At 35.4% G+C, this 24,579-nt stretch overlaps 2 protein-coding genes across 2 annotated transcripts in view; both read right to left on the bottom strand.

The window, feature by feature from the left end:
* LOC128205760 (uncharacterized) overlaps positions 1–11,441 on the bottom strand; it is a 51,646-nt gene extending 40,205 nt beyond the window's left edge. The window contains exons 1-2 of the mRNA XM_052907696.1: positions 11,218–11,441; positions 4,552–4,627 (exon numbers count right to left, since the gene is read on the bottom strand). Coding sequence (XP_052763656.1) covers positions 4,552–4,627; positions 11,218–11,441 — 300 coding nt within the window. The remainder of the gene's footprint in view (positions 1–4,551; positions 4,628–11,217) is intronic.
* Positions 11,442–14,186: 2,745 nt separating this feature from the next.
* The window catches only part of LOC128218125 (netrin-1-like), a 44,773-nt gene continuing 34,380 nt past the window's right edge, over positions 14,187–24,579 (bottom strand). The window contains exons 2-6 of the mRNA XM_052925679.1: positions 24,084–24,272; positions 20,843–20,998; positions 20,338–20,388; positions 17,484–17,555; positions 14,187–17,215 (exon numbers count right to left, since the gene is read on the bottom strand). Of these exons, the coding sequence (XP_052781639.1) occupies positions 16,872–17,215; positions 17,484–17,555; positions 20,338–20,388; positions 20,843–20,998; positions 24,084–24,272 (812 nt within the window). The 3' untranslated portion in view covers positions 14,187–16,871. The remainder of the gene's footprint in view (positions 17,216–17,483; positions 17,556–20,337; positions 20,389–20,842; positions 20,999–24,083; positions 24,273–24,579) is intronic.

Raw genomic sequence — 24,579 nt, forward strand, 5'->3', positions numbered from 1 at the left:
TCTTGTGCCATTTGCTCCAGACAAGAAGTCTGTTTTTCAAAAAAAAATCAAGGTATAGTCATAGCGTCTGTTTCATGGTTGCTCTGTTGGCGTTGTTGTGTTAAAGCTCTCACCTTGGCCATAACTCAAAAACAATTAAAATAATGCATATAAACAGTCCTCGTCGTAACCCACTGGCCAGAAGCTTGGGTGTAGTGATTTTGTTCTCGGGCCAGTAGAAATTCCTTGAAGGTAGCCTGATTGGGCTAGTGCTTTTTCATTTAATGTATTAACTAAAACTCATTGATCTCTATTGATTATTAACGCACAGTGAACATGAATCTTGTCCACATTATTAAGTTTCCTCATGTTAATGCATACTTAATGAGATGAGATTTACCTTTTACGTTTTTTTCTTAATTCAGGATTGTTGGGATAAGAGTGAGGTGTGTGCAGTTTAAACCCCCAGTAAATTTACATTTTATTGAGCGTTTTAAGGCGGTACCTTGACAAACATACATGTACCTAGTTTTTTTTATATAGTATATATCCACTGTGCTGTTTGTGGAGTTTTGTGCTGTTGTTCCATGTTTCTTGTTTGTGATTTTCTGTCATTGTGTTCTATATCTTTGGCGTTTACCTTGTGCCATTAAACGGGGCTTATGTTTAAACTTTTGGCTACTGAGCTTGTTTCTGTAGTTTTTCACGTAAGTATTGCTCTTTTCTGCTTCCTGTCATAGCTTATCCCTAGTTGTTGTCTTTCTTTCTCTATCTTATTTCTTTATTTCTTCATCCTTTTCTGTTTCAAGCTGTTGCTTTTCTCTCCACCTTTTAACCTTTTCAGCATTATTTTGCCTTCTAAGATCAGTGTTTATCTCAAATTCATCTGTTAAAGGTATGATAATCTATTTTTATCAATATAACATAATTGCCATTTAGCAAACTTGAGTCATTGCACAAACATAGCTATAGTGTAAACGAATGAACAGACAGAGTGATTACTTAATAGAACATTGGTAGGTGCCTAAATCATGTTAGTGTATTAAAAAGTATTCTTATGGCTTTTTTGCTTAAAGTAAGTTTGTAATGGTTGGCTTTTAAGTGTTTTCAAGGGCAATAAATATCGATATGTTAATTCTTGTTCATTAATAACTTGATGTGAAAATGTTTGATTATAACGATTTAAGGGGACTTTGGGTCAAAGGTCAAGGTCACAATGACCTTAAACACAAACCTGCTTATTCCTGGACTTATATGGTCATCAAATTTGACATGAAGATTAGCCCTGCGTTGAATATGACCCCTATGAAATTGAGACCAAAGGTTAAGGTAGCAACTCATATTGGTCGTTAAAATTACGTCATATTTCCTTAATCCCTGCTGCTAAGAGAAAACATGTTTATCTGCAAATATCAGTCATAATCTGAACATGATTAAAAACTGTACCTACTATTCTCACACTTTGAATGGTCAAAATCTTAAAACTGCCTCATTAAAGGTATCCAATGTCAATGACAGATCAGCTGTCATTTCCGTCCCTGAATATTTTAATGGGGGGGGGGGCATAATGTTTGACAAACATTTCTTGTTGCATATTGTATTATTTCTTTATTTCTCTTTACAGGTGAGACTGGTTGCATCTCAAGGTGTGTGGCCATTGAGTGGCTTCCAAAAACCAGCCAGTGACATTGTTTTGTTTGCTTAGCAGCTCTATGGACTCTGGACTTGGGAGAGTATCAAATAGTATTTTGTTAAATGTTTATAAAGCTCCATGAAGATAATTTGTGAAGCTTAAGTTGCTGCTTTGTTCATTAGTCTTGCTTCACTTAGCTGGGTTATTCCTCAGCATCATGTAATTGAAATCATACATGTATCGTCAGCAAGTTGAGGTCAGATCGGCCCTTAGATTTCTTTAGTATTGTAATCATATTTTAGCCTGGCTTTTAATCCAACTCTATAGAACCTTGCATCAGCAAGAAGAAATTGGAATATTATAAGCATCAAGAACCATCACCTGTTTTGTGCAAATCTTTTTCAGAGTTAAAACCAATTGAATTGCTGATATTTGCCTCTATATTTTCTATCACATTTTACATGGTCTGATAATAGTTATGGCCCTTGTGTTGCATGTAGCACCAATTGCATTACACCTAGAATAATGAAACTTCATACAATGTAGCACCAATTGTATTACACCTAGAATAATGAAACTTCATACAATATTGTTCAGAAGTTTGCGATTTGTTAAATATATTCAACATAATTAAACAAAAGTTATAGCTTTTAACTAGTTACAAATGGTCTGATTTTTTGGTGTCACATGAATCTCAAAAAGTATAAATTTATGCGCTTACACCTTCAACACTAAATGCATATTCATTTTGTTACACCAATGTGTTTCCTTTGTCCTGGGACACATAACTAACTAGTTTCTCTGGTTTGATAACTTGTTTGTCATCATGACAAATACAACCTTCTGATTCAAATCAGGACCAACTTTAAACCTGAGCCAACTTAGGGTCAAGGTCCAAACTCCAAATACTAGGCCCATGGTTCTTGTCTCCTCCATATGTCCTACATCCATTACTGAATATCAATAATTCATGGCCCTATGTCAAGGCCACAATTCTAGTTTCAGGGTTTGAACTCCTCTATATGACCTACACCTATTGCTGGATACCAGGTCCATGGGCTTCGACTCTTTCCTTAAAACCAAAACCTATTGCATTATATCAATAATCCATGGACCAAGGGCATGGTCACAATACTAGTTTTGGTGCTCGGATTACTATCACATGACCTACACCCATTGCATAATGGTAATAATCTATGGATCAAAGTTAATGTCACAATACTAGGTCCTGGGCTTGGATCCCTTCCTTATAAGGTACACCGATTGCAGTACATGTATATCCATAGTCCAAGGTTATATTACCAGATCAATGGAGAAAGTTCATGAAACTTGGTGATGAATGAGGAATGTGTGCAGAAACCACATTCCAAGCATTCCGACCCAATTTCCAAGTCAGAGATCAAGGTCAAAGGTTCAAGGTGAAGATTCTGTATATGCTTTTAAATCCCTTAAGTATCTCTTACACCACTTAAAGGGTTTTCTCGAAGCTTTGGTGAAAATTAATATTCAACATGTTCAGGCAAAATACAGAACTCATATTTCAGGTATGCTACTTCAAGGTCAAGGTCAAAGTTCAAGGTCAAAAGTTTGAGCTATATATTTTTCCACTGTGTACTACAGCAAATAAACATGCAAAATGCTGGATACATTGCAATGGATACAAAATTTTCAGATTCATTTATTTTTGTTGTTTGTATACTTGATTCACTCTGCTGACTCCCGTAACAATATGACTACCAAGAAAATATGACTACGAAGAGAATAGGGTCATTCAGTACATCATGAATTAAAACAGCTGTGTTCATTGTTTGTCTGTTAAACTGTCATATCTGCTGTGTTTCTGTTAGAGGCCTTCACATATTTTCACAACACTTGCGTTCATCGTTCACCTCATTGACACAACACTAGCAAACCGCTCTATTTCTCCCAATGTCAAATGTCACGGAATACATTCGGACAAGCATGGGGGAGAAATTTGGATTTTGTATTTGAAACAAAAAGCAATTGTAAAGTGTGATTGCATAAAGGAACCATGTCGTCGGATTTTCTGAAAACTGCTTTTAAAAGTTTTGATCTTTTTTTATAAAACAGATCAGAAATGTTATCCTGTTTGAAATGTTACAAATAATTGATAAGATCACGTATGACATATCACAGAATAGTTTATATGAACACCTATCACATTTTATTTATTTTTTATTTATTTTCAGACTGTTTCCTTGGATTTGAATGTCGTCCACCTGCTTTTATCATTAACCACAAACAGTGTTGTTTGTTTATACAATGTATTTTGTATTGAAATGTTGAATAAAATGAAACAGTCTCCCACCGAAAGGCTAGGAGATATGGTGATGGGTGGACCATTCCAAATGAAAGGCTATTGAATACATACATACTCATGCAGGCTGGCTGAGCGCATAATGTTTTAGCCAGGTTTTTCAAAGTAGAATTATGATTATAACTGGTTTCCTCTTAATAACTTCAGTTACCATTCATAGACGGTTTGATGAAACCACAGGCGCTAGTCACATAATCAAATATTTTACAAAATCGGCCTATATATGTATTTTTAGATATAAGGCCCCCAATGGAACAAAAACATCATGCTGAACAAACAAGTACACTGCTGCAAGAAACGAACAGATCACGGTTATCTCTTTGTGGTCGCCATTTGAAAGCATCAATCCAAGCATTAACGCTTTTTATTTCATTAAAATCTCTCAAATAGCAAAGAAATGAGGAAAAGTTTCACAAAATGCCATTATATTCAATCCATGTCGTTTTCTACGTCCATTCTATTCATGTATACAAACACGATTTCTGGTCGATTCCTACGAAATAAACAAAAAACGGCTAGAAACTCCACGTACGTTTCATAAACAAACTCTTTTCCTATCGATCTGCGAAGTCTTACATTAAACAAAGTGTGTGTCAAGTACCTGTGGATGAAACTTGGTGTACAGGTAGCTGTGGATTGCTTTTGGGGTTGTCTGATCAAGGTCATGGTCGCTAGTACTAAAAAAGAAAGATGGCATATGTTCAATAACTTGAGTAATTATCCCCAACTGAAACGAAGGTTTCAGGAGGGGGATATTGTTTTGGCATTGTCAGTCCGTCAGTCACATTATTCCACTCGGGAACTATATCTTAGTACGGATTGGTCAGATATTGTTCAAACTTGGTCAAATTGTCCCCGTTGAAAAAATCTCGAACACGTGTAAATATGGGTCACAAGGGTTAATCACTAGGTCACATTCTAGGAAAATATTTGGAACAAACTTCATGAATCTTAATCAGAATCCTCAAGGATTTATATGAAAGTAGATCATGTGTCAAAAACTAAGTCACTTTGTCTAATCGAAATGTTTTCCTTGATAAAATAAATGATTAAAGCTTGGTCACATGAGGTCAGACACTTGGTCACTACGTTCAGAATGTTCCTCTTGGTTATTCAAGATTCAAGATTTATTTTTCAGAATATCCAGAAGGCCATAGCCCATTTGGACAAATATATATACAATATAGTGTTTTGATTTAATCTTGGTAGTCTTTTCGAATGGGTCACATTAGGCAAAAAACTAGATCATTTGGTCAAATCTTAAAGAAAAGTTGTGACCAGTCGATATATATTCACTCAAATCTTCATGAAACTTGATCAAATTTGCATCGATGACATCTTGGCTTAATATGAAACTAGGTCTTCATTTCAACTGAAATTTAACGTATTTGAAATGATAAAATTTCAGTCTTTAAATTATTGAAATGATAATATTGCAGTCTTTAAATGTTTAACAAGCAAATTTGTTGAATTGATATCCCCCGCCTGATTAGGCAAAGTTCATGGATTGGAAATGAAAAGTAGGTGGAATATTCCCTATATTAACATGTAATATGGCTGCAGAGAAATGGACCGTTATTAACGTTGGATAAAAGTTTGAGTTTGTTTGGAAATATTTGAAATAAAAGTTTTTATATAGAGTAACATTTTTAATTTCGTTTTAAATATTGTCCATATTTCATTAATGGGTACATCCTGACAAAGCTTAAACATAATCTGACCAATCATTTCCATAGTAAGATTTGATCTAGTGACCTAATTTTCGATCATATGTGAAATGGTCGATATGTGATCAAGGGGAATATTCTGACCAAGTTTGAACATTTTCTGATCAATGCCTACCAATTTATGGTTCCGAACGGAATGACGCACAGACGGACAACGCCAAAACAATATCCCCCTCCCGAAACCTTCGATTCGGCGGGGGGTAACAATGTGTTATATTATTTTCATAAGGTTGTCTTCACTTGCATTTTCTGAATACAAAACCCCTTAAATGATACAGACATAATACGGGGTCATTCGTCATCGGCAATTCATATATTTGTGTTTCGGTTATTGTAACAGAAGCGGAAAAGGTTATGCCGGACGGCCCTTTTTCCAACATATGATAAAGTAGCTTACTTTAAAGTAAACGTGTGAGAAAAAGTACGTTTTAACGATAGGTAACTCTAGTTGTACTTTGACAAGTCACATACAGCGTTTTCCTCCCTTTCATTTTCTTACCATCATTGCATCGTCCTGTTTCAAGCAATTTGTAAAGACGAGTTGTATTAAATTACCGTTGACAAGACACATCGTATGTAAACTTCTAATGAAAAGCGATATTAGTTGCCGTTTAACGTGTGTTTTTAGTGTATTTTTCTTCGTAAAAATCCAACGGATAGTGCGAAGAAAAGCTAAGAGACGAGCAACCTCAGATCTAGGATTCAAAATTAAATCACACAGTGACAAGTGATTAGAAGACTCCTGGTTCTCAACAGTTAGGTATTTTCGATACCCGAAGAATCGATTCGCACATCATACATTTTTGTTGGAGCAACAAGAACCTCTCTAATTGTGGCAGCACTAGTCTCTTGCCATGGTGATCATCGCATCATTCTGTCGGGGCAACAAGAACCTCTGTCATTGTGGCGGCACTAGTCACGTGACAATTGTATCATTCTGCTGGAGTAACGTGATCCCCTACCATTGTGGCGCCACTAGTCAGTAGTCACCTGACTTGGTGACAATTGTATCATTCTGTTAAGGCAACGTGCGCCCCCTCCCATTGTGACGGCACTAGTCACGTGACTTGGTGATAATCGTATCGTTCTGTTTGAACAGAATACATCCCTACCAGTGTGGCAGCCTTGGTCACGTGACTTGATGACAATCGTATCATTCTGTTAAAGCAATCCCTACCATTGTGGCGTCACTAGTCAGGTGACTGTGACCATCGCTTCGTTCTGTTGGAGCAATATGCACCCCTACCATTGTGCCCTCATTAGTCACGTGACTTGGTGACCATCGTACCACTCTGTTGAAGCAACATAAACCCCTGTTGTGGCGACACTAGCTACGTGCCTTGGTGACAATCGTATTTTTCTGTTGGAACAACAAACCTTGACCATTGTGGCAGCACTAATCACGCGACTCATTGTTCGTCTCGTCTCGTCATGGTACAATAATGTGGAATATTTCAGTCGAGAAAAGGAATTATGGGTCGTTGTTTCTTTGGACACCATCCAAGCATCGAACATAAATGACAGGAGAATACATTCAAGATTTTTTTCCGCATCTTATGATCTGAGACCAAACATCTTTAAAGCGATGCTTCTCTCCGAAACGCTTGCAAGCATTGTGCGTCTTCGGTGTCTACCGATAAAGTCTAATATTGCTCGACTGTCCACATAAAGGGTTGAAATCGTTTAGGACTTAACCGTGTATAAATAATCATTTTTTTTTTGTATTCATTAGTATGTCAATATCACTACGAAGAAAAAACAATAACTTAACGTAAACGATATCTCCTTCAGAAAACCATGTATTATGCGCTTGTTTGTATAGAAGTTGTTTCAAATACATACTAGGATATACAACATCAGAGAAGGTAACCCAAGTGGTGTCTTTAATATAATCAGAGTATTGCTTAGGGAGAGGTAACTGTAGTAGCATGACTTAAGAGAAGTTATACATATAAATACCATTATAGAAAGAAAACTACTTCGTGTATATCTTCCATAATGTTATATCGTGTTATTTTCGTTTATCAGTAGATGAACAAATCTCGGACATGTATAGATCCTTGACAGACACAGTTATGCGTTATTCTCAAAGAAATATATCAAGTGGTCAAACTGACATATTAATGTCTGTTTATTTAAGAAAAAAAAGTATTGCAATTACTTGTTATTTTCTAACGCGCATTTGTCACATCAAATACGATGCGTAATACTTTATATTTAAAGACGCACTCTTACACCAAAATAAGTTTTACCACAATTAATACAATTGTTTTTAAAAAAGAATTAATACATGTTGAAAACAATGGTTCTTATAAAGGATACCAAGTTTAATTTGGAAAAAGGTGCAGAAGACGCGGTATTTCTAACTTATGGGTTGATAGTAGACCACAGTAAATCTTTTAGCACTCGCCAATCATTTAATATTTTGGCGTCTTCATATATTAAAAACAAAGTTACAGTCTTGTTATCAGTAATAAATATTTACTATAAATGCATTATTTAGTAAGTAGTTAAACGTTTATCACTCAAAATTTATGTTTGTTATATACGTGTATGTATCGATTTTGAATAAGAGTGTCACTTTAATATGTAGCTGTTGATAGCTAGATTTATTGAGGAGTTGATGTTTATGGTACACGTGTAGTCAGCATTGTGCATTGTGAATGTGATTGCTCAATACTGAACACTATTTTCGCTGCATAAAACCAGACGTACCTCGCACTAGAACAATTCGATGGCATCTGAATTCAAAGACGAAATTAATTACTAGCATACCTTCAATAGAAACAACATCTTTCTTCCGTTCGTACAAGAAAGAAGCGTGGCAAAGCCTCTGCGAAAACGATTAAAGCAGATACTCGTCTATTTCGCTGCTGACAACGACATGCTCCGTGGCACGAGAGAAACGTGCCCCGCTCTTGCTAACATCCGGTAGTGTCAAAACAACACACAGACCTTAGCTTATAATTGGCGAAGAAAGCGAGGGTGCATAAATCAAGTGCCAATCAACGTCTGCAAGTCTCTCCTCTTTGACGAATGTTGTTGTTTTTGCATCGTAGATCATAACGCCAATGAGGCACATTGATTGATTGCTTGGAGCGTTCAATTGTGCAAACGTGTACCAGGGGCAGCTCCAGGAATTGGCGTTAGAGGGGTCGTTAGTTAATGGCGCAACATGTCCCCCGCTATCAGAACCGAAAGTATTTATGGCATAAATTGTTTGCATTGGGATTTGGGGTTACTCGTTACTCCATCAAAAAATAATAACTATTTGTAGTCGGAAATGGTGAATTTTGAGCGTATTTGTATAATTTCTTTCTCCGATATTGACCTTAAAGTTAATGTTGACGATTTTAGGGGGAGCGCGCGCGGGGTGCACCCCCTCTAAATCCGCAAGTGTGTACTTCTCTTTGCTAAGTATCGCCTTTAAGTTCACTTGTCAGACGGCATATATCTGTTTAATATATGAATTTCAATTATATGAATGTATAATACCTTTATCTTATTTGTCAGACGGCATATATCTGTTTAATATATGAATTTCAATTATATGAATGTATAATACCTTTATCTTATTAAGACAAGCATGTTGGAGAAACCGATTCTTTAGTGAAATATGTTAGTCTCAATCTAGCTTACGTTTTTTTTTTTCTGAAGCCAAGATCAGTTATTAAATGTTACTCCCATGACCGAGAGTGTAAGATAAATTCATCCAAAAGGGTGTTTTGTGGAAACGAGAATACCCTGCGCGAGGGTTGGGATGAACCTATCTTACACGAGCCGCCATGAAAGATGCTTTTTCACCCACCTCAGTTAACCAACATTATAGTAAATATGAAGATATCTGCCCACACCTTTTTTATTAAGCATTCTATATTTCAGAAATATTTTAACAGTTTTATTTAGAGCTGAAATGAATTGAAAAATATCTATTAAAAAAAGTATCTTTCTGTAAATTTTACTGTTTAGCAACTTTAATAAGTATACAAATCAAATTGTACTGTTCTCATCCTAAGGTATCATGGATAAACAATCGGTATGACGACTTCAAACTTACTCTTTAAGATAGCTTATGACGAACGTAAATGGAAACTTGGATCGTTCGAAAAATCGGATCACTCAAGGTTTTAGCTCGGGGCCCCGGCGTCCTCGAGCGATCGCGGTTTTACTGTATTTGTTTTCAGCAAGAAAACATTCTCGAAAGTGCTTCATATCAGCGAAAAGCTGTATTCACAATCTTATTTGAATTAATATAGATTAGCGAAAATGCTTTGAAAGTACATCTCGCCCACGGGGGCCACTGATAATGGCCTTATACTCGGGATAAAAAGTAAAAGCATTTCCCACCTGGCACTCGTTGATCAATAACTATGATTAGACAAAAGTGAATGCTTCAACGTCATCAAAATATCTTGTGTTAAATGGTTCTTTAATCGCGCGCTTTTGTCTTTAAACTAGCGCATATGCCGCTGGTCACACTTTTTCGATACGCTTAAGTCTCTAATAACAGGATTAAGGTTACCTCACTTTTTTGTTTGGGTATAGAATGTGTAATATTAACATTCTTTTAACATTTTCGGCTTTAAAGGGAAAATAACTTGAGTATAATCATCATAAGCTATTTTTTATTTACTGAAATCAATATTAAGTAAGAAAATTGTCTTAGTGAAATAAGATACTTATAATAAGCTAATAACGCTTATGAACTTTCGAAAAACTGGTGGGCCTTTGGACCATGCTTACGAACAGTCCCAAGTCCAATTCTAGACTCAGACTCAAAAAAGCATGTAAAGGAACAAAAAAAACATATTCATGCCATTTCCTTTACAAAAAATATGTAAATACTGGTAAAACGTTCAAATAGTGTTATATTTCAACAAATCTTACCATCAATGTTCTGATAGAAGGAAAATTACAATGAAATGAAGTTTTGCCATCATGAGTTTTGGTCTGAACTCAGACTTGAGACTGTTCGTAATCACTGCCCCTGTGTCTTTTTGTACGCAGGCTTGTGAGTCTTTATTTAATTTTAACTGACCGTTTTAGTGATTTTACCCAAAAACGATATTGTAATAGATGTGTTATGTCGGTTGTCATAGGGTTGTCGCTCCTGTTTTATTTTTATGAAGATAAGGCTACCGGGCTGGTCCATAGAGCGCCCATTGGTTGGAGTGTCTTTTCTTTGGCGTTCGATTGGCCTTAATAGATGTGCATGGTCTCCGTAAAGAAGATTGAGCTACATGGCTTGTCCCAATAGCGTCCATTGGTTGAGTGTGTCTTCTTCGGCGTTCGTTTGGCCTTGATTGATGTGCATGGTCTCAGTAAAGAAGATTGAGCTACCTGTCTTGTCCCAGTAGCGTCCATTGGTTGAGTGTCTCTTCTTCGGCGTTCGTTTGGCCTTGATTGATGTGCATGGTCTCAGTAAAAAAGATTGAGCTACCTGTCTTGTCCCAGTAGCGTCCATTGGTTGAGTGTCTCTTCTTCGGCGTTCGTTTGGCCTTGATTGATGTGCATGGTCTCAGTAAAGAAGATTGAGCTACCTGGCTAGTCCCAGTAGCGTCCATTGGTTGAGTGTCTCTTCTTCGGCGTTCGTTTGGCCTTGATCGACGTGCATGGTCTCAGTTAAGAAGATTGAGCTACCGGGCTGGTCCCTGTAGCGCCCATTGGTTAAGTGTCTCTCCTTTGGCGTTTGTTTGGCCTTGATCGACGTGCATGGTCTCAGTAAAGAAGATTGAGCTACCTGGCTAGTCCCTGTAGCGCCCATTGGTTAAGTGTCTTTTCTTCGGCGTTTGTTTGGCCTTGATCGATGTGCATGGTCTCAGTTAAGAAGATTGAGCTACCGGGCTGGTCCCTGTAGCGCCCATAGGTTAAGTGTCTCTTCTTCGGCGTTTGTTTTGCCTTGATTGATGTGCATGATCTCAGTTAAGAAGATTGAGCCACCGGGCTTGTCCCAGTAGCGTCCATTGGTTGGAGTGTCTTTTCTTTGGTGTTCGATTGACCTTGATTGATGTGCATGCACTCAGTAAAGAAGATTGAGCTACCTTGCTAGTCCCAGTAGCGCCCATTGGTTGAGTGTCTCTCCTTTGGCGTTCGTTTGACCTTGATCGATGTACATGATCTTAGTAAAGAAGATATTAGACGACCGTTCCCGCGAATTCTATCAATGAATGTGAGCGCCATATAAAAGAAATCTAGCGTAGAATAACCGAAAAGGGATAAACGGTACTAGAATCGACTCCCTTCTAATTCAGATTTTTGAAGCAAAACTTGCACATTTCCGTTGGTTTATTGCATTATCTCAGGTTTTGTTCTATTGTTGTCTGAGTTATAAGCTATGCCGATAAAGGCTCCTCGCAAAAAAAAACGATTAAAGGCATAAGAGTATGGAATACTTTGTAGGATCATCGAAGCAAACGAGTAGGATCGTCGCAATATACGAGTAAAGACGGAAGAATATGGAAGACTTTGTAGGATCGTCGCAATATACGAGTAAAGACGGCAGAATATGGAAGACTTTGTAGGATCATTGCAATATACGAGTAAAGGCGGAAGAATATAGAAGACTTTGTAGTCTCCACAACACACGAGTATAGGCGTAAGACTATGGAAAACTTTGTAGGATCATCGCAACATACGAGTAAAGGCGGAAACATATGGAAGACTTTGTAGGATCTTCGAAACATACGAGTAAAGGCGAGAAAATATGGAAGACTTTGTAGGATGTCTTCGAAACATACGACTTTGTAAGATCTTCGCAACATGCGAGTTAAGGCGTAAGAATATGTCATACTTTGTTGGACCTTTGCAACATACGAGTAAAGTCGTTAAAAACGGAAGACTTTGTAGGATCATTGCAACATACGAGTTAAGGCGTTAGACTATGGAAGACTGTGTAGAATCTTCGAAACATACGAGTGAAGGAGTCGGAATATGGAAGACTTTGTACGAGTTAAGGCGTTAAAATATTGGATACTTTGTTTTATCTTCGCAATATACGAGTTAAGGCGTTAAAATATGGAATACTTTGTTGTATCTTCGCAACATAAGAGTTAAGGCGTTAAATATGGGATACTTTGTTGTATCTTCGCAATATACGAGTTAAGGGGTTACAATATGGGATACTTTGTTTTATCTTCGCAATATACGAGTTAAGGCGTTAAATATGGAATACTTTGTTGTATCTTCGCAATATACGAGTTAATGCGTTAAAATATGGGATAGTTTGTTGTATCTTCGCAATATACGAGTTAAGGCGTTAAAATATGGGATGCTTTGTTGTATCTTCGCAATATACGAGTTAAGGCGTTAAAATATGGGATACTTTGTTGTATCTTCGCAATATACGAGTTAAGGCGTTAAAATATGGGATACTTTGTTGTATCTTCGCAATATACGAGTTAAGGCGTTAAAATATGGGATACTTTGTTGTATCTTCGCAATATACGAGTTAAGGCGTTAAAATATGGGTTACTGTGTTGTATCTTCGCAATATACGAGTTAAGGCGTTAAAATATGAGATAATTTGTTGGATTTCCGCAACATACGAGTTAAGGCGTTAAAATATGGGATACTTTGGTGGATTTCCGCAACATACGGGATACTTTGTTGGATTTCCGCAACATACGAGTTAATGCGTTAAAATATGGGATACTTTGTTGGATTTCCGCAACATACGAGTTAATGCGTTAAAATATGGGATACTTTGTTGGATTTCCGCAACATTCGAGTTAATGCGTTAAAATATGGGATACTTTGTTGGATTTCCGCAACATACGAGTTAAGGCGTTAAAATATGGGATACTTTGTTGGATTTCCGTAACATACGAGTTAATGCGTTAAAATATGGGATACTTTGTTGGATTTCCGTAACATACGAGTTAATGCGTTAAAATATGGGATACTTTGTTGGATTTCCGTAACATACGAGTTAATGCGTTAAAATATGGGATACTTTGTTGGATTTCCGCAACATACGAGTTAAGGCGTTAAAATATGGGATACTTTGTTGGATTTCCGTAACATACGAGTTAAGGCGTTAAAATATGGGATACTTTGTTGGATTTCCGTAACATACGAGTTAATGCGTTAAAATATGGGATACTTTGTTGGATTTCCGCAACATACGAGTTAATGCGTTAAAATATGGGATACTTTGTTGGATTTCCGCAACATACGAGTTAATGCGTTAAAATATGGGATACTTTGTTGGATTTCCGCAACATACGAGTTAAGGCGTTAAAATATGGGATACTTTGTTGGATTTCCGCAACATTCGAGTTAATGCGTTAAAATATGGGATACTTTGTTGGATTTCCGCAACATACGAGTTAATGCGTTAAAATATGGGACACTTTGTTGGATTTCCGCAACATACGAGTTAAGGCGTTAAAATATGGGATACTTTGTTGGGTTTTCTCAACATGCGAGTGTAGGCGTAGGAATATGGAAGACCTTTTAAGATCTTCGCAACATACGAAAGGTACCACACGAAAAGTAAACAAACTAGACGTTTTACTTCTAGATTTTAATAGATTTACTGACACGGTGTCATGATAACTTACAAGGAAAACACATAATTTAATGGATAAAAAAGCAAATCACAGTGTGGTAACACTGGCACTAACTATATTGTGGTTTACATAAAGAGAACTTAGATTTAACATTGCATTTTAAATAACGAAGGGTAACAGATACATATTCATTTGATGTCAGGTAGTTTTGGAAAGGCTTTGACTGACCGGTCCGAAGGAAATAGCCCCAAAAAGGTAAAACTATTAGAATTGTCAACTTTTAACGATTATGTATGAAAACGTTTTTTTTTACTCAGACATTTTTACTCAGATTTTGTTTAAAATTGATGCTTTTATAATTTCGACCTACAAATATAACAATTTCTACACAGTAAATTGGTCAAAATTATTTGTGGAGCTTTCCCGAATTTCGGTTAAAATACTTCAACCAAAAAACTACTTATATAAATGTATTCGGGGTTTTCCCATACAAGCCAGCTTAGGCTTGTACAACATTTCTTAAGACCAACATTTCTCAATAACGAGAAACCTAACGTTTACTGGAAAAAAATGTGACTAACGTAATGAAAAAATGATATTATGAAAGTAATAATTACATCATAACGTAATGACAAAATGACACGTAAAATAACATGATGATGATAATAATAATAACAACATAACTAAAACGTACAACACTGTCGGCTTTACAACAAGTCATGTATTATGAATATATTTGGGCCGATTTTCATAAAACATCTTAAATTATTTCTTAACTTAAGTCAATTTAAAAACAATTTAAGTCAAATTACAAGCAAAATTTAAGAGTTTTTTTGACGTTAAAGTCTGTATTTTTTTATAAAAATACCCAAGGCATTCATAAACCATCTTAAGTCATTTTCTAATTTGAGTATCTCCTTTTTCAGATGATAAAACAAAAAACTTAATAATTTCTGAAATACACTATTTTCATTGACCATATGGAGAAAAACACATTAAAATGCTAAACATGTATCTTCTTTTCTTTTAATTTGACTTTGAATATTTTAAGAAATCGACTAAAGTAAGAAAATGACTTAAGGTGCTTTATAAATGCGGACCCTGTACTAAAACAGTGTACTAAGTGATTTATACCATTGTTTTATTTTCATCATAGGGAATTTATATCAAATTTATTACAAAGAAATATTCTATTATTTGGTAATAATATAAACAGGTCAGAGGCTTATAAATTTCCTAATCATGTACCGTTCTTGGTTTTTTTAATTCGTAGATTTTTTTTTTATTAAAGCGTTTTCGAATAATACCTTAACGTATTATATAGTACAACTATCAGTTTAGCCAGGGTGGCGTTTAAAATTGAATACCCTGGTTAACAACAACACAATTTACAATTTTGTGAACAAATGCGAAGCAAAACATAAATAAAAAATCGAAGCTTTTGTCATTTACCGTACTTTCTTAATAAGTATATTTATTACCCAACATAAAGTCAAAAGCTATCGTTCAAATGAAAACCACAAATAAAATATATGTGCATATTCTTGTTGCTTTTAAAAGCTTTGCTTTGTGCACAAATCTAAACATCAAACGCAAGTCAGTCATGTATGTTTCTTTGAGGTCATTGAACAGTATGTGTGAACCACGTGATAAATTACGTCATAAATGATACGTAGTAAAGTAATATTCGTAAACTCCAAATCAAACACTTTTAAAAGACCGAATACGGGGCTATGTAAGCAGCGTATACTGTGCTATGTTTCGCTTAAAATGGTACAGAAATAGTAAAGTCATCTTTGTTTTAAGTCTTCATTCGAAGTAAAATATTGCCTTCCGATGTAGCATTTATATAAATGACGTAATTCATCACGTGGTATACACACACTGTTGAACTTTTACATAAATTATTATTGACGCATTTTCATCATACCCTTGCTGAAAATGCAACAAAATGAATCAGGCATTTTTGTTATGTTTTAACATGTAACGTAAGTAATCAAAATACAATAAAGGTTTAATCCCTTAAAGGATATGAAGTGCGGAACTCACAGAGTAGCAGTTAAAAATATTCAGAAATCTATTTCAGCTGAGGCATATTTTGTATTTTAGCGTTGATGAATTTCTTTAAGAAATAAGTGTGAAAAAGCACTAATATCCACAATATTTACCACTGCTCAATAAACTCCTCGGTCAACATACTGAAGTGTTACAAATATTAATAATAGTACACATTTCACAATGTGTCTGTAATCAGAAGCGTCTATTTCGCAATGGAATTCATTACAGCAACACTTTCTTTCAAAGTCACAACGATCCTCAAAGCCCTTGTCATGAATAGAATGACTCTGCGATGAGTATTTACTTCTTTGGCGAAAGAGAACAACGCGACAAAACCCGAGTTATGGGCACTTTTCCATTCATTAATGCATGAATTCCGCGTGACCTTATCGTCACGGTTGAGTTCACCTCAACGTAGCAGCTTTTTCAAATTGTCCAATCGAATCAGGTTTTTTTTTTCAAATTGTCCAATCGAATCAGTTTTTCCTTTCAAATTGTCCAATCCGGGCAGTTGCGTCGTTCGTCGGTATTTCAACCAATGAACAAGTATCACGAACATGAGGTATTTATCAAAACAGCGTATAGTTCTACATATTTTTTGCTACATATCACCATAATAACGATAATCAGTCTGTGTATTTTTGGTAACAACTTCCTTTCATCTCTTGTTTCTGATATTGTCGTAATCTTTTCTGCCATTTGTTCCTCCAAGTTCGAACAATACTCCGTCTGTCTGCAATAAAACCCGGTCTTGTTTCGTTTGGCTTCACCTTTCCGACAATCATATACGTTTCTCGAAGCTTCATCCTTGGACATCGGCACCGCAGATCCTGCTTCGGGACCCATAAGAGTGTTTCGCCTCGCTTGTTCATTTTGCGGTCCGTGATTTTCTTATATGACGTCAAAACGTTGATCGTAAACTTAACGAATTCGCCGACGTCCTGCTTTGCAACTATCTCTGCTTTTATTGCTGTAAATTTCAAATATTAAAGGACGATTATAAACTTGTGAAGATGATGATGTAACAAATAAATATGTAACGTCAGCAAAAATGTCATGCCAAGTTTTAGCAAACTATACAAATATTTTAATGTTTCAATAATTGCACAAAACGTTTAAAAGTATTTGAAATATTTAGAATTTTACAAAAATTATTTTCGATTGAACATTTTGATTTACAATATTTAGAATATCCCAATTTTACAAACAGGATTTCGATAGTGATAACATGGTACTACCATAGTCTCTTCGGCAGAATTTGCTGAACTTCAAACGCCGGGATTTATTGCACTTCGATTTGCATTTTCCGTCTGCAAAGATAAAACAAAACATTTCGATAAGTTCCAATTTGTGATAACTATCGCAAAATGCGTGTTAAACATCACGTTGATATCTTTTATTAGACAAGAGTGTTTCGATAAAATGCATTTTGAGATAAGTGCATGGTAAATGGTGTCTTGAGGTATCCTGCCCAAGTGCATGGTACATGATGTATTAAGGCATTTAACCCAAGTGCATGGTAAATGTTGTATTGAGGTATCTAACCCAATTGCATGACAAATGTTGTATTGAGGTATCTAACCCAATTGCATGACACATGTTGTATTGAGGTATATAACCCAATTGCATGACAAATGTTGTATTGAGGTATCTAACCCAATTGCATGACTAATGCTGTATTAAGGTATCTAACCCAATTGCATGACAAATGTTGTATTGAGGTATCTAACCCAATTGCATGACAAATGTTGTATTGAGGTATCTAACCCAATTGCATGACAAACACATGTTGTATTGAGGTATCTAACCCAATTGCATGACACATGTTGTATTGAGGTATCTAACCCAAGTACATGGTAAATGTTGTATTGAGGTATTTAACCCAAGTGCAGGGTAAATGTTGTATTGAGGAATTCAACTTAAGTGCATGGTAAATGTTGTATTGAGGTATTTAACCCAAGTACATGGTAAATGTTGTATTAAGGTTTTTAACCCAAGTACATGGTAAATGTTGTATTGAGGTATTTAACCCAAGTACATGGTAAATGTTGTATTGAGGTATTTAACCCAAGTACATGGTAAATGTTGTATTAAGGTTTTTAACCCAAGTACATGGTAAATGTTGTATTGAGGTATTTAACCCAAGTGCAGGGTAAATGTTGTATTGAGGTATTCAACTCAAGTGCATGGTGAATGTTGTATTGAGGTATTTAACCCAAGTGCATGGTAAATGTTGTATTGAGGTATTCAACCCAAGTGCATGGTAAATGTTGTATTGAGGTATTTAACCCAAGTGCATGGTACATGTTGTATTGAGGTATTCAACCCAAGTGCATGGTACATGTTGTATTAAGGTTTTTAACCCAAGTACATGGTAAATGTTGTATTGAGGTATTCAACCCAAGTGCATGGTAAATGTTGTATTGAGGTATTCAACCCAAGTGCATGGTAAATGTTGTATTGAGGTATTCAACCCAAGTGCATGGTAAATGTTGTATTGAGGTATTTAACCCAAGTGCATGGTACATGTTGTATTAAGGTTTTTAACCCAAGTACATGGTAAATGTTGTATTGAGGTATTCAACCCAAGTGCATGGTACATCTTGTATTAAGGTTTTTAACCCAAGTACATGGTAAATGTTGTATTTAGGTATTTAACCCAAGTGCATGGTAAATGTTGTATTGAGGTATTCAACCCAAGTGCATGGTGAATGTTGTATTGAGGTATTTAACCCAAGTACATGGTAAATGTTGTATTGAGGTATTTAACCCAAGTGCATGGTACATGTTGTATTGAGGTATTCAACCCAAGTGCATGGTAAATGTTGTATTGAGGTATTTAACCCAAGTGCATGGTACATGTTGTATTAAGGTTTTTAACCCAAGTACATGGTAAATGTTGTATTGAGGTATTCAACCCAAGTGCATGGTACATCTTGTATTAAGGTTTTTAACCCAAGTACATGGTAAATGTTGTATTTAGGTATTTAACCCAAGTGCATGGTAAATGTTGTATTGAGGTATTCAACCCAAGTGCATGGTGAATGTTGTATTGAGGTATTTAACCCAAGTACATGGTAAATGTTGTATTGAGGTATTTAACCCAAGTGCATGGTACATGTTGTATTGAGGTATTCAACCCAAGTGCATGGTAAATGTTGTATTGAGGTATTTAACCCAAGTACATGGTAAATGTTGTATTGAGGTATTTAACCCAAGTACATGGTACATGTTGTATTGAGGTATTTAACCCAAGTGCATGGTAAATGTTGTATTGAGGTATTCAACCCAAGTACATGGTAAATGTTGTATTGAGGTATTCAACCCAAGTACATGGTAAATGTTGTATTGAGGTATTTAACCCAAGTGCATGATAAATGTTGAATTGAGGTATCAACCCAAGTGTGCAGAGTACGAAAGTCTAAATCATTGAAGATGATTACAAATATACAAATAGTAATAACTTTATGTATAATTTATGTAAGGTATTTTTTTTACGTTTTAAGCAATCCTTAAGCAAACACCTTTAAAATGATACCAAAAGTTAACATTCAGGTTGAGTGAGCTATAAGAATAACTATCTTTGTGGGTCAAATTCCTTGAACATGGCAGGTAAAATATGAATGAAGTTAGACAGAGGCATTCAGACAATTATATAAATGAGGTGTTTTTGTTTATTTTGTTTTATCTGTTCTTCGATATCAAACAGACATTCCTGAACAGGCGGATTTTCAATATTGAAGACAGAGTTACAGTAATGGTCTAATGAAAATTTAAAATTTGTTTGTTATTAATTCTTCTGAAAAAGACAATACATAATTGAAATTGACTATGAGAAGTGAGACACTGTTGTCCATTTAAGATGCCGGTCAAAACAGTCTTGTCGCAAGCCCTGGGCTGGTGTTCGATATTGGTCTTAATTGGATATAAGAACGATGTAGCTTATCGGATTACTTGTTATTAATAACTGACCAATAGAGTGAATGAAGTCAATGATGTGTGACCTTAAGTTAAGTTGAATAATGAATATTGAATACCGCCACTGAATTTAATGTAATATTGAAGACATAGAATAAAAAGTATGTATTGTACCTGTGTTTTGGTTTTGTGAAGGTGGCGGTGGTCTTGGCTTTCCAGGTGTTTCTGAAAATACAAACAATATTATTTTAAGAAATGGTTGGAAACGATCGTGAATATTTCCTTAAGTTAAAGAAAATTTGTAACCAGCGATTATGTATTATGATTAACGATCTTGCGCTTTTCCATTTCCTCTTGTCATGGTGCCAGACCAAGATATGTTTCTTTCGCATTATAAAATTTTTGGTCTATTTGAAATGCATGCTTATATATTGTGTTTATCAATCATATGCTCATTTACATTAAAAAATAGTTTTACCCGTTGTGATAGTATATCTGATGATAAGTTATTAATCGACCAATCGTTTTCGTGACAAAAGAAAACGAAATATTACATGTTCGGACAGCAAAAAGCACTGACATCCATCGAACTGCGTCGATAATAGTAAAACGTAAAAATGACTGTGCATTGAGCTATTGATGGTATGGATACATTACATCGATAAAACGTAAAACGTACTGATAGCAATGCATGGAGCTATAGGTGATCTGCTCTGCTGGTACCCGGGCGCACACATGTTGCAAGTGAGCCCAATAACCCCATCCTTACACTGGCACTGGCCCGTGGTAGCGTTACACGTCTTCCCGAGTGCGCCGATCATATGACAGTTGCAGGCTGAAATAGTGATAGAGAATATTTTATATTCTAGTCAAGGTTATAATTCCATCTTGAAGAAGCGCTCTCACAGATTGACCATTTTGACAACTTTTTTTTGTCTTGGAATCAGCCAAAACTTTTTCGAAAATGTCTGAAAAACCGGTGAAATAAGAATTGCTGATCAAAGATCAGATCGTAGTTTTTAATATTTATGTTTGAAAATTCATGTTTTCTTAAAGCGTTACTTATTATTTAGGTAAAATATAATTTTCGGCGGTTTTCCAAACAATTGAGATCTATTATATTTTGAGTTATCTTTTATGGTTGCATTGAAGGCAGACAAGGTCACTACTGTCTGGTTTCCGATTCTAAACATCAACACGAGTTTTAATGGCGGACATTTACTGTATGGATATAAAAAATATATCGAGGGTTCATCACAGTACATTTGCAAATCCTTCTAATTGTATTTGGACGTACGACTGTCTTATTGAGGGCATACAGTTTGAATAAAACAGTGTTCTAATGTTACAAGCACACGCGAACAAAACTTCCTGAAATATTTTATTTCCTGTATTTTCTTCACCATCTGCTACAGACAAACACTAAAACACTCTACATCTGAGCAAATGGTTGTTTATGTTTCTCTTATAATTAATTTATGAACCTTTCGAGAGATAAGGTGTGTTTTGGAAGCTCGAAGCGACTGGCGGTATGTTAAGGAAACCAACTTCGTGGCTTATTATGCCCAGCGTATGCCTGTATTCGCTTTACGGTTCTCTGTGGAATAATAAGTAACAATCAATATGTACTACGATGAGTAACTGTTTTACTCTTAATTCGTTTTTATTGCGTCTGGCTTTTCTGTTTAAGCATCATTTTGTGACGTATATGTATTTTAAAGACTTTGCGCCGGTACTTCTGTTTAAATGTTTGGTTATGTCTACCAAGTGAGCCGTGTTCGTAAGATAATCTTATTAGTAGTTTACACTAGCGGATCCGGGGGTGTACCCGGCGCCCCCCCCTCCCCCTCAAATCGTTCAATTTTATTTTATTTTCAGATTTGGAGAAAAAGTGATATTATACGCCAGAAATGCATCGTTTCTGACTAAAAATTGTTAATTTTTTCTTCCAACCCCCCTGCCAACATTTCAAACAAAATAAGTTTCGGTTCTGAGGGAAGGTCGCAGTCCCTAAGTTACGCCCCATATAACGTCAAATTCTGAACTTGCCCCTGGTTTACCTGAGTTTGGGACATTTAAATTATATTATAAATTCCAAAAAATGATAATACGTTGGCTCCCAAAAATCTTAACCAAAAATGTAATGAATACATACTGTTTAATAAAAATAAATTTAGCTATACTGTTTGTCTTGGAGAAACATCTGCTCCTTTTCTCAATAATAAATCCATTGATTGGAATGTTTGTTTATACTTTTTGAACTTCTCAAAATATCTCTGAACGATTTTGGAAAGCAGTTGGATCCTTTCTGTTCGGATCGTAAACACGGCGAATAGAACGCCCATCTTGTGTGAATGTTTTCATTGAGGCCAGGATTAGCACAAAATCTTTCTTTTGATTTGTTTTATATGGTGTAAAACAAAGAGCTATATTAGCCTAAGGTTGCCAAATACAAGTAATAAAGTATATCTAGGTCGACATTAAAACAAAATCTTAAGTCAAATCCTTTTTTTTGTCAATTTGTTAATGATTATTATCAAATTAATAAACATTGAATACGTGTTTCTTTTATATTTTAAGATGAAAGTGCTAATTTTAGATACATGTAATGTCCATGAAGCTTGAAGATGCACTCTCACTCCCAAAAAGATCTACCACAATTACTACAGTTGTTTTAATATACCAAAAAGGATGAATAAATGTCGAACACAATGGTTCTTATAAAGGATACCGAGTTTAATTTGAAAAAGGTGCAGAAAAGACGTATTTCTATCTTATGCGACGATAGTAGATCACAGTAAATCTTTTAGCACTCACCAATTATTTAATATTTTTGCGGGTTCAGCTATTAAATACATGGTTACAATCTTGTTATGAGTTACAATGTACAAATATTTTCCATAAATGCATTATTTAGTAAGTAGTTAAAGGTTTATCACTGAAAATGTATGTTTGATATACGTGTTAATGTATTGATTTTGAATAAGAGTGTCACTTTACGTTAAGAAATAATTTTAGTTTAATAGGAAATGACTTAAGATATTTAATAAATACACAAATAGAAATATAATATAAAACGTATAAATGTACGTCTGCAGTATTTTGAAATTAGGTTAATGTTATTCTGTTTAATATTTGTAAATCCTAATGATATACAAACATTGTATTTTGAAGCGGATCGCTATAATCTGAAAAATGTTTCATACAGTAACTTGACGATAATTGACAAAGCTTAATTTCGGGTAGCTTGATATATCGACACCAGTTTTGACAACCAGTGTCAAGTAAATTTCGACCCCAGTGAAACTAAATCTCAATTTTTGAGCAAAACTGAGCTAAAACACGTCAGTTTTGTCCTGAAAGCTGTCATAAATATCGCGTATTAAAGATTCGCCGGCCTATATTTAAAGAGTACTCCCATGTGTAGTACCAAAGCTAGCATCTTAGGTAACAGCTTTACTTTAATAAAATACCATACTTTAAAAGAAAATGTCGAAATTCTAGCCTAGCATCCATTCTTTTCCATATTTTATGACCTCGTATGTCTTGTAAACATCTGGATTGACAAATTCTTCTGCATATGGATTTTTTTTATTCCCTCATGTTTTTCTTATGTTAATTTGATATTACCTTTTGAGTAAATATTTACAACTAGGCGCAGTTATGACTTAATTTATTCAAGTATTGCAGGACGTAAATATATTGCTATTTAAAAAGCGATGTTAATGTACCTTAGGACATCATTCATTGCCTATGCAAATCGTCAATTCTAACTACAGCGTTTCTCGCGGTATGTTCTTTCGTAATAATTCTAACAACAAAATATTTCTAAGTTATTAAAATAAAAATTTGGGTTTTGTGTCCTTTTGTATCCCAGTACCTCGAATTGTAAATACATATACATAATAAACTATCCATACCTCTGCACGCCTTTCTGTGGGTAATGTCCCTTCGCGGATCCCTGTAGAATCCCTCCCGACAATGGTTACAGAAGCGGCCCTCCGTGTTGTGACGGCACTTCCGGCAGACCCCGCCGGAAACGTACCCTGACAGCTCGTACAGCTCCATGTTGAACCGACAGTGTTTGGCGTGGAGGTTGCAGTTACATGCTGAAAAGATATGAGAGTTTTAGAAACCAGCCATTTTCCACCAAAACAGAGAACATAACAGAACAGAATACAACATAATAGAACATAATATAACAGCACAGAACAGAACAGCACAGACATGTACATGGTCTACATATATATATACACATTGTTTTCATATATCATGTCAACGCGTATATAAAACATGTAAAATATAATTGTAAATAGTATATGATGTTATAATTAGTCACACCCAAGTATTCATGTCATTATAACACAACATACTATGTGTAACTCAATTTGGAGGCTGTACTAAACATTTACGTAT

The sequence above is a fragment of the Mya arenaria genome, chromosome 2, assembly GCF_026914265.1.
Source record: "Mya arenaria isolate MELC-2E11 chromosome 2, ASM2691426v1".
Taxonomy (NCBI): Eukaryota; Metazoa; Mollusca; class Bivalvia; order Myida; family Myidae; genus Mya; species Mya arenaria.